The sequence below is a fragment of the Sinocyclocheilus rhinocerous genome, unplaced genomic scaffold (assembly GCF_001515625.1).
Source record: "Sinocyclocheilus rhinocerous isolate Xijiao unplaced genomic scaffold, SAMN03320098_v1.1 scaffold993, whole genome shotgun sequence".
Classification (NCBI taxonomy): domain Eukaryota; kingdom Metazoa; phylum Chordata; class Actinopteri; order Cypriniformes; family Cyprinidae; genus Sinocyclocheilus; species Sinocyclocheilus rhinocerous.
The window spans coordinates 722,276-732,804 of record NW_015639771.1 but is presented as its reverse complement, the minus strand read 5'-3'; the positions used below and the strand labels follow the sequence as shown (position 1 = coordinate 732,804).

Below are 10,529 nucleotides of genomic sequence, written 5' to 3'. Positions count from 1 at the left end.
AAAAAAAAAAAAGGTAAACGATTTCAACAACATTCTTCTTACAGGGAACCTCAGGCAACAGATCTATTTTAAAACGTAAACACATTATGTACAATTTTTCTTTCAGGTGAAGAGGACAGGGTAGTGATGGAGCGTGACAAGATTTAAGATGACATGAGCTCGGACAGATAATGTGACCTGAACATTACCAAAGTCATCCTAGAGGCAGCCTTGATTAAAACCCCTTAATTGTCACTCACATTTTTGAACATAGACGTGAAAGTGCACTATCCAAGCTTAAATTTTTATAATTCATGAATGAAAACATTTTGTAATATGATTTTGATGTACCATTTTCATGGTAATGCAATGTCTGATTTTAAAATGGTTTTCAAAGGATGAATTTTGAGATTTTAAGTTTTCAATTGATATATAATTCGATATATAGTTTGCCATGATTAGATTAGGATTTAATTGTAATATAGTGAAGTAAACTTAGGCGTCCCACAGAGGGGACTGGTGACAGTTAATTAACCTCTAAATAAATTAACAACACTGATTAAATGTCTCATGCATTTGCATAACATAAGCTATACATAAAACACTCAAGTTATCACTCATCTATTACATGCAAAAGTAATAAGGAATTAAAGCTAGATTTCTGCCATTTCTGCGCTGCTAGTGTCATCTAGTTAGCAGAACGACAAATATATATATATATATATATATATATATAGTGTGTGTGTGTGTGTGTGTGTGTATGTGAGAGAGAAGAGTTCAGATGCAAAAGCCTCAAGTGCCTTCTGAAATTTTCTTCTAAAATCAGAATTTTTATCAGGCTCCTATATTATTGTTCAGTTATTTCACTTTAATGGCATAGAAAAGGACCTATACATTGCCATTAAAGTAAAATTACTGAACATAAACATAGGAGCCTGATAAAAATGCTAATTTTAGAAGAAAATTTCAGACGGCACAGAGGCTTTTGCATCTGAACTCGTCATATATAATATATATATGCCCCAAACTCTCGCCATTGGCTGCGCTGCTAATATATATATGTTGGCAGGCAGGTAAGACATCCTATCAATGCATTTGGACCGAATGCAATGATTGGACAAACATTTTACGGTCTTGAGACTTCCACAGTCCATTTTTTTTATATTTAGATCACTTTAAATTGTTTGCATTCAGGATGTGAAGAGACTTTCACCCAATATAGCAAAAAATATTCTTGGAAATTTTTATTTTTATTTTTTAGAGAGCACTTTTAAAGTTTTGTAAAAGGCAAAATGCTGAAATGCACACACACACACACACACACACACACACACACAAAAAAATGATTGGAGAATGTTTTACAAGAAAACACCATTTCAGTCTGTCTGCTTCGAAAAAAAAAAAAAAAAGAGTAGACTGACAAAGAAAAGCCATCTGTAGCCAACACAGCAAATGATTTTCCAATCTTTTTAATTTTACTCACATTTCATTAAACGTTATAAGAAGAAAAAAAAAACACTAGACAATACAACAGCAATCAACACTCATTAGGCTTCTGAAAAACAAGTGCGCCCAGTGATGAAACATCCACAATAAATACAATTCTGTGTTACTGGAGACCCTTGACGCTTGAAATCAGATCATTTCTGATGTCCTCTTCAGATGTCTTCTGCTTCTTTGTTTGATTTTCTTCCAGAAAACGGCTTTCTGTTTTTTTGCACCTGGAGCTGCATTAAAAGAAAAATAGAAAATGAGATTTTTGATGCAGATGTTCAAACTACAATGTTTACCAGATACATCTAATGGCTACTTCATCTAGTTCCCAACTGGACGCTCACCCTTGCTCCTTCAATGATGTGAGGATCCTTTTGTAATGCATTCTGCAGTCCTTCCTCAGTAGTGAACCCTATCCAGCAAAACCCCCTATGAAAACCTGTCTCTTTATCCTGTTAGACAAGAGAGAAACCATCTCAGCAATACAGACTTTTAACAAGATGAAACATTAAATCTACGTGCATTCTTACTTACAAATGGCAGTAGACACTTCTTCACCTGGCCAAACTGCCTAAAGTATTCTTTAACTTCCTCTGAAACCGAACACAGTGCAATAACATACATTAGACAATTATTTGTTGTACATACACAAAACATTATTATGTTCTATTATATCAAAGATGCTTCGAAGTTAAGTAAGGATAATGACTTATTTAATGAACTTACACTCTTAATATTCATTTAATCTGATGTAAAATCATTTATTAAATGACATCTTTTACTCACTCGTTGCGACGGTCCATGGTACTTTTGACACAAATACCTCAAACACCTTCTTGCCTGCTGCTGTCGCCGCCATGTTTAGTCCTTGCGAATGAAGCTGACGGTGACCCCCGTGACCACGTGACAAGAATACAATTGTTTTTCCATTAAAATAATTTATTCCATTAATCTGTACAATTTAGAAACGTAAAATATTGCATTAAGATACATTTTATGTTCATAATTGTTATTTTATTTACGTTACACAATAAATATATCTAAATCAAATCGAAGATTTGCATCGCTGACGTCAGAAGTAGAAAGGTCACGGCTAAGATGGCAGCCTCCATAGCGGAGCATGGAGAAGATGCTTTTAGAAAATTGTTCAAGCTTTACAAGAGGAGAAATCCTCCTCCAGACTTCAGTGAGGTTATTAATTTCTCCAGACCTTGTAAAGACAAGGTGAGCCATTCAGATTTGAAGAATATTTCAGTATTCATTAACTTTGACACTATAAGTCTTTCCTAAACTGTGTAGTATAGTATTATTATTGAAATTAGTCAGTTATTAGAACATTTGATTACCTGTATAAACCAGACCTTCTAATGACAAGGTGAGCCATTCGGACTTGATGAATATTGCCATATTCATTTTTATGACACTATGCGTCTTTACTTAACTGTGTATATTATTGTAATTTTTAACCAGTAATTAGAATATTTTATGATTTAGATTTATTAACTAATTTGGCTGTGGACTATGTTTATTGACTCATTCTGGCATCAAGTATAATATTAAATGCTTACAGAACTTGGCACAAATTCAGTTTTGGGTTTCTAGTCATCAAAATTGTCTGCTTTGCAAGGTTTTTACCTGTGAACTTAATTCCACTCCTATAAGTGAGGAAGATGTTTCCAAAGCTGGTCTTCGGCCGGTAAAAGACTGGAGGGCATTTGGTCTTCATGGATATCCAGGTATGGTTTAGATAGGCTGGTGGCAGTTTCGAATAATTAACAATCTGTATGTTGTCTGGAGTGTAAAGGATTTTATGGGTTTGCTTGAAACTCGATGTACAAACACTGTATAAAACGTGTTTAAATCTTGCTCCTTAACATGGCGTAATTGGAATCTTCCATGTCTTCCTGTTTACTTTTGATGGGATTAAATTAACTATATTGTCACTGTTGGAATGTAGGGTTTATCTTTATATCCAACCCATTCCTGCCGGGTTCTCAGCAGTACTGGGTAAAGCAGTGTCTGAAGATCTATCCACAGAAACCCAACGTGTGTAGCCTGGATATGCATATGTCATCTGTGGAGACTGAAAACATCTGGAAGAAAAGTATAGATGCTATTCAGTAAGTCTAAGATCCTGCCTTGAATTGGCAGTTTAGTGGAATATAATTTATTGTATATTATTTTTTGTGCATTTAGGCAATTTTTTAGAATAAAACATAGGCCTATGTTATATATGTGTATTTTGAGTATCTCCATCCTCTACTGAGCATATTTCATCCCCATAGATGCTTTGCTTGTGGCTAGGTCTGTGGTAATTGTACTGGGACTTAGATGGTCGATTTGAGGATTTGCAGTTTGTTAGAGTCTCTTTATCACAAAACATTTGTGTAAATGGTTTGCGCTGCTACACTGCACCTGATCCATCTCACAACTGTTCCTTATCTGAATGGGTCTGTGTATTATTGCAGGAGGAAAGGCTGTGGGAAAAGAGAGCCCAAAACTCTGCTAGAAAAGCTGCGCTGGGTGACACTGGGTTACCACTATGACTGGAACTCCAAGGTACTACTTTCACTCTCTAATGTGCTTTAGCTGTGCGTCTAACACAAAATTTTATTATTAAATTTTTTAACGTAATTTTAACAATGACTACAACCATGTAACAATGAGATTAAAGAATCCTGTAAAATGTTCACAGTTTCCACTAAAAAAATCTTAAGCAGCACAACCATTTTCAACACTGAGAAACTTAAGAAAGGTTTCTTGAGCACGAAATCAGCTTATGTGACCCTGGACCACAAAACCAGTCTTAAGTCGCTGGGGTATATTTTTAGCAGTAGCCAAAAAAACATTGTATGGGTCAAAATTATCGATTTTTCTTTTATGCCAAAAATCATTAGGATATTAAGTAAAGATCATGTTCCATGAAGATATTTTGTAAATTTCCTACCGTAAATGTATCAAAACTTAATTTTTGATTAGTAATATGCATTGCTAAGAACTTCATTTGGACAACTTTAAAGGCGATTTTCTCAATATTTAGATTTTTTTGCACCCTCAGATTCCAGATTTTTAAATAGTTGTATATCGGCCAAATATTGTCCTATCCTAACAACCCATACATCAATGGAAAGCTTATTTATTCAGCTTTCAGTTGATGTATAAATCTCAATTACACAAAATTGACCCTTATGACTGCTTTTGTGGTCCAGGGTCACATATTAGAATAATTTCTGATGGACCATGTGACTGGAGTAATGACTGCTGAGAATTCAGCTTTGCCATCACAGGAATAAATTGCTATTTAAGTATATAAAAATAGAAAACAGTTATTTCAAATTGTAAAAATATTTCACAATATTGCTGTTTTTACTGTATTTTTTTATCAAATAAATACAGCCTTGGTGAGCATTCAAACATTACAAATCTAAATACAAATCTTTGAAGGGTCGTGTACAATATGTATGTTTTATAATTAGTCTAAACAATATCAGTATGTACTTTTATTTATTTATTTATTTAATTAATTTTTTTATTATTATTTTGCTGTGGAGCCTATTGTTTTTTCCTGGAGAGAAAAAGAGAGGGAGAAAACATCGTCCAGGATCTTCTTAGCATTATTTGCTCCTTTCAGGACATTTCATCTCTAATTGTACAGGCCTGATGTCTGCCTGTCTCGTTTATATGCTAATTACATAAAAGTGTTTAGTCTTCTGTCCTATTAAATCAGTCAGGAGGTGCACACCGGATTCATTAGCTCTGATGTTAGTTTGACACCGCCGTTCGTCTGACAGCAATCAGTGAATTTTAAACAGAGACTCTTTCCTCCTCCCTTTAAGTAGAATTGAAGGCTGAGGCGTTCACCCCGCTCGGATCAGACGCGTAAGCTTCTAATTCAGCTCTTTGGAGACGCTGTGCTCATATGATTGTCCATTGATTACACTTTTATGAATAACCGCTGACAATGACCCACTGCAAAAGCCACAGAGGAGAAAGAATGCTGCAAAAGCTCTTTTATCATGTCAACCATGATGTTAAAGTCATATTTGCACTTTGCCACAAAGACAAAACATCCTTTTTTTTTTTTACATCTCATGATCAAAGAGCATCAGGGTGGAAGCTTATTTATGCCATTTAATAAAAAATAAACTTTTTATCTCACATTTTTTTTCTCACACTTACAAGTTTATATCTTGGTTTATTGTCAAAAAAAGTCTGACTTGTGATATATTAACTTGTTGCAAGTTACCTTTAAAAAAAAAATGTATTCTGTTGTGGAAATAAGCTTCCATACATCAGGGTGGCGTGGTGTGATGGTTAATTATCTAGGTTGGCCATTGTGCCCTTGAGCTAACCTGTGCTGTAAGTCGCTTTAAACAAAAGCGACTGCTAAATGATTACTTATAATAAGAGGCATTTATGCCATTGTACTATAATGAGGCATACTATTCTGACATACTTTTGTTCTGCAGACTTACTCTCCAGACCACTACACTCCCTTCCCCAAAGAACTTCACTCGCTTTCTCACAAAGTGGCAGCAGCCTGTGGCTTTCCTGGCTTTAACGCAGAGGCGGGCATTCTCAACTACTACCGATCTGATTCGTCGCTTGGAATCCATGTTGACGAATCAGAGCTTGACCATACCCGACCTTTGTTATCTTTTAGGTGAGGAATATTTTTTACTCTAATTTTAGCTCCATATACTGACTCATAATACTTATGAGTGTGACAAGTGGGCTTGGATTAATTAACATGGATGTGCTGGGCAATTGAATGTTGTGTGCTTCAAATAAAGACAGGAAGCTTTTTTTAGAACTAGTGCAACATTCTAAAGATGAAAGAATGCACATGACACTACAATTCAAATGTTTGCGGTCAATAAGATTTTTTTTTTAATATAAATTCATACTTTTATTCAGCAAGGATACATTAAAATCGATCAAAAGTGACAGCATAAATGCTGTTCTTTTGAACATTCTAATCATCAAAATATTCTGGAAAATATAATGTTTTTGTGTCCACAAGCAGCACAAACATTTTCAACATTAAGAAGAAGAAGAAATGTTTCTTGAGCACTAGATCAGCATATTAAAATGATCATGTAACACTTAAGATACTTGTGAAAATTCAGCTTTTCCAGCCCAGGAATAAATTAAATTTTAAAATATATTAAAATAGAAAAAAGACTCCTTTTATATTGTAATACTATTTCACAATATTACTGTTTTACTGATTTTACCGACCCCAAACTTTTAAACAATAGTGTATGTATTTTATTATTTCTGTGCTGCACAGAGAATGATGGGAAATTAATTTTAGTCACGGACACTTTATTTAAATGTATTTTATTTCAAATTAATCAATTTATGACCAATACCATATTTTTTGCCTTGATTCTTTAACTGACATGCTCCCAAATCTGAAAGTCAGGACTCAAAGAAAATCACCAATTAAATAAAAAAGAAAGAAAAGAATCATGGCAGAAATAGAAAGATTTTGGTCATAATTTTAAAATAATAATAAAAAAAAACCTTTAATTGTGGCTGTTGACCACAGAGTTTAATCAATACTTATTTTTTGTAGTGTTTGAATAGCAATTCCCCAAAAATAATGGTCATTATGACATGATGGTGATGTTAATGAGCGTTCATCTAATAAATATGATCATTCTGACATGACTTGAATGCAGCATTGGTGATTGGAGATACAGAAGGTTGTCAATGTCTAATATTACTTTAAAAAATAAAATGCATGTGGCATCTTTTCCATAAAGACAGCATAAGAAATGCATTCATAAACCCTTTTGTGCTTCTCACATTTAATGTTAGTTTTGGGCAGACTGCTGTATTCCTTTTGGGCGGGACTAAGAGGGAAGACCGCCCCACAGCCATGTTCATGAACAGCGGTGACATAATGGTGATGTCAGGACCCAGCCGCCTACTTTATCACGCAGTACCCTGCATCATCTCCGCCCCGGCTGGAAACATGCTGCCACCCTGCCTGAGCCAGAGACTAGAGACGGAGGCGCAGGGCGATGACATCATCCAAAGCGTGTCCGAAGAGGATTGGGATGTTTGCTTCTGGTACTTGCAGACGTCTCGGGTAAATGTGACCGTTCGACAAGTACTTGCTTCTGGGCAGACCTTTCCAAGTTCACAGGCATCACATTTGTCAACAGACAGCTGTGAGAAATCAGAGGAAGGAACTCAAAAAAATAAGAAGAGGAAAAGCGAATCAGGCTATGAGCGTGACACCTAGCGTGCCTGTTTTGAATGTCATCCAAGTTTTATTTCTGTAAAATGCATCTGGTATTAAAGATTGTACATATGACTGCAAGTAAATGCATTATTGGGATCACTTCCCAGATGATGACTCTTCGTTCCAGAGCAGGTGTTGGAAATACGCAACCACTCATGCGTCACGTCAAGTCAACTCAGCTTAAAGCGTAGTTCTTCATTTTATCCTGTCATGACCAACTTCACACACAATACTTCTCAGTCTGTAGAACAGCGGTGACATTCAGTCCAGTCTGTTGTGAGTCGTGACAATTTGCCAGGCGCAGGTCTGTTGATTTAAGGCTGGTTGCCATGTTTGCTCACCCAGGGCTGTAACACTAAACAGAGCTGACCTTCAGAGAAAACCAGGGAGACGGCGTATAATCTTTTTAATCTGGTCAAGCGGTGTCACGACATGTCAAAGCCAGTGTGAGATTGCCTATGACAAGTTCCCCGAGGGACCCAGGTTGACTCTGCCATTGTGACTGAAAACACTGGGGGCCTGCGTTACCATGGTGATAAAACACTTCCGTCACTGCGTCTGCCTCTCATGAAACCCTATCAAAAGTTCATGTCTGCATGTGAGATTTGTAAGATTAATGTTTCTGGTCTTTCACATGCTGTAAAAACATAAATTCTCGGTAGCGTTCAGTGGTCTGTCTGTTGTTGTCATGGGACTGTCAGAGTTTAGATGTCACCTGACTTGCCACATCTAGAGGCTATATGGTGGGTTATGTTTTGACAGGACATGCCCGAAAAACATGGTAATACCATGGTACTTTGTATAATATATAGGGTATCATGGTACTGAAAGATTACAATTTTTATGTACTGTGGTATGGTACGCCAAGGCACCTCAAAGAATGAATACTATTGTATTGTAAGAATACTGTGGTATTATTATCCTACTTACAACATTATTAGACCATGGTATTGTGATTTAAAGGCTATCATTATACTGGATGTGTGCCATATTCATTTACCATATTTGGAACCATACAAAAAAGTATTGTGGTGGTACCATAGTACATTCGTGTAATTAGATGGTACTTCAAACGATTTCAGGGTGCTGAAATTCTTTATATGATACGTCCAAGAATATCATCAGTGTTGTAGTGTAATAAAAGTCACAAAGTTTCACTCACAAAATAAATAAATAAAATAAATACAAATCGCCTATATATCAAAAGTTTGGGGTAAGTAATTTGAAAGAAATTAATTTTATTTTATATTTTTACATTTGGTCACTTTATTTAAAGGTCCAATTCTTGCTATTAATTAACTATTAACTACGACTTTTGCCTCAAACTCCTAATTACTGCTTAGTAAAGTAGTTGTTAAGTTTAGGTATTGAGTAGGATTAAGGATGTAGAATATGTGCTTTATAAGTACTAATAAATAGCCATTATGCTAGTAATATGCATGCAAAGAAGCAACTAGTTACAGTTTTTTACAATTGCTAACATCCTTTTGTCCAATCTGTTGTCACATTTTCAAACCACTAAATACAATTAGTACAACATCCGTCTGTTGTGACCATACCATTAACACAATTCGTGTTGTTTTCACACAATATGCAGTCAATTACCATGTTTCTAAAATGTTTAAATTTTCTTTTCATACAAACTTACCCAAAACCAAAATCACAGATCTTTTTAGTCTTATTTACAAATGCTTAAAACATAGCATGTCAGAAATGAAGACCTAATGTTCCAAACCTTAAATATAATATAAAGCTTCTACTTCTGCAACAACAGCACCTCAAAGGTATTGAAAAAATCTCTCTATATAAAATATTGTAACAACTGATAAGCACTTTTAAGTAACGGATCACTGAAATATTTAGAAATAGCTGATTCCATTCACATTGAAGGAATAGTCAGGTGTTGATGCGCTTTCTTTACATCAACATTTAATTGGTTTTGTGGATGCAGAACAACACAAAGAATCATAGAGAAAAAATAATGCCTGGGAGAGGAGTAGTTGGATCAGAAAAAGGGAGAAGAGGTATAGGGAGAGGAGTAAGAATAGTTGCTGGACTGTGCATTTTTATGTTTGTTTGTTTGTTTTTTCCCCTTACACATGTGGAAGCTATGAAAGCTTATTTCTGCAGTGGAATATAAAGGGTAAAGGGTAATTGTGACTTTTTTTTTCTCTCACAATTCTTTTTTCTTGCGATTGTCAATTAATCTCATAATGCTGATAAAGTCTGAATTGCAAGATGTAAAAAAGTCCAAATTGTGAGATAAAAAGGTCACAATTATTGTTTTTACTTTTTTATTCTGTGATGGAAACAAGCTTGCATAGTAACCAAAGACCATGTATGTGGGAAGTTTTGTTGATCACTGGCATCAGCTACTATGGGGGCACCATCCACATCCAACCCCCACCCACTGGAGAGCAGTTTCAATCAAGGTTCCAATTGAATTTCTGCATAGGGGACCCTATTTTTTTTTTCTATTGTACATTCTATAAAGTAATGACTCATTCAGTTTTAGACAGTACTATGTTGCCAAGAATGAACACATTCAACACTTAAAAATGTAAAATGGGTTTCAGTTGAAGGTAACTAAATTACAAAAAACAATGGATTTTTATATTGTCTATATGCAGGTAGAACTGTAACGTTTTTGTAATGTCTTTGTAAAGTCATCAACTGTTAGTATTTTGACAGTCACTGTGCTATGATTGACTATATGTTCCTGTTGGATAGAAAAGTAGTGCTAATGTTTTGACCGAATGACTCGATTTTGAATCGGGTTTGCTGTGTTTTGATAGAGTTA

The 10,529-nt window shown here is 35.2% G+C and overlaps 2 protein-coding genes across 4 annotated transcripts; one reads left to right on the top strand and one right to left on the bottom strand.

Moving 5' to 3' along the window:
• Positions 1 to 1,427: 1,427 nt before the first annotated feature.
• Positions 1,428 to 2,386, bottom strand: LOC107751734 (SRA stem-loop-interacting RNA-binding protein, mitochondrial-like). The gene is made up of 4 exons (XM_016567487.1): positions 2,260 to 2,386; positions 2,008 to 2,066; positions 1,818 to 1,925; positions 1,428 to 1,706 (listed from the first exon to the last, which is right to left on the bottom strand). Exons 1-4 carry the CDS (start codon positions 2,330 to 2,332, stop codon positions 1,638 to 1,640), a joined length of 309 nt encoding a protein of 102 aa, XP_016422973.1. The 5' UTR covers positions 2,333 to 2,386; the 3' UTR covers positions 1,428 to 1,637.
• Positions 2,387 to 2,571: 185 nt separating this feature from the next.
• On the top strand, positions 2,572 to 8,915 carry LOC107751732 (DNA oxidative demethylase ALKBH1-like). Of its 3 annotated transcripts, XM_016567486.1 has the most exons (7): positions 2,578 to 2,697; positions 3,136 to 3,209; positions 3,431 to 3,593; positions 3,942 to 4,032; positions 5,943 to 5,997; positions 6,046 to 6,136; positions 7,300 to 8,915. In XM_016567486.1, exons 1-7 carry the CDS (start codon positions 2,594 to 2,596, stop codon positions 7,727 to 7,729), a joined length of 1,008 nt encoding a protein of 335 aa, XP_016422972.1. In that variant the 5' UTR covers positions 2,578 to 2,593; the 3' UTR covers positions 7,730 to 8,915. The 3 variants fall into 3 exon arrangements, with proteins under 3 accessions (XP_016422970.1, XP_016422972.1, XP_016422971.1); XM_016567484.1 differs by having other exon boundaries at positions 2,572 to 2,697; positions 3,101 to 3,209; positions 5,943 to 6,136; XM_016567485.1 differs by having other exon boundaries at positions 5,943 to 6,136.
• Positions 8,916 to 10,529: the final 1,614 nt, after the last annotated feature.

Excerpts from the sequence above, each read along its gene's own strand:
- LOC107751732 (XM_016567484.1), top strand. The coding sequence starts at position 2,572 with ATGGCAGCCTCCATAGCGGAGCATGGAGAAGATGCTTTTAGAAAATTG. Across the intron at positions 2,698-3,100 it reads CCAGACCTTGTAAAGACAAG|GTTTTTACCTGTGAACTTAA; the intron begins GTGAGCCATTCA and ends CTGCTTTGCAAG. Across the intron at positions 3,210-3,430 it reads TGGTCTTCATGGATATCCAG|GGTTTATCTTTATATCCAAC; the intron begins GTATGGTTTAGA and ends GTTGGAATGTAG.
- LOC107751734 (XM_016567487.1), bottom strand. The coding sequence starts at position 2,332 with ATGGCGGCGACAGCAGCAGGCAAGAAGGTGTTTGAGGTATTTGTGTCA. Across the intron at positions 2,067-2,259 it reads ACCATGGACCGTCGCAACGA|AGGAAGTTAAAGAATACTTT; the intron begins GTGAGTAAAAGA and ends GTTCGGTTTCAG. Across the intron at positions 1,707-1,817 it reads ACATCATTGAAGGAGCAAGG|CTCCAGGTGCAAAAAAACAG; the intron begins GTGAGCGTCCAG and ends CTTTTAATGCAG.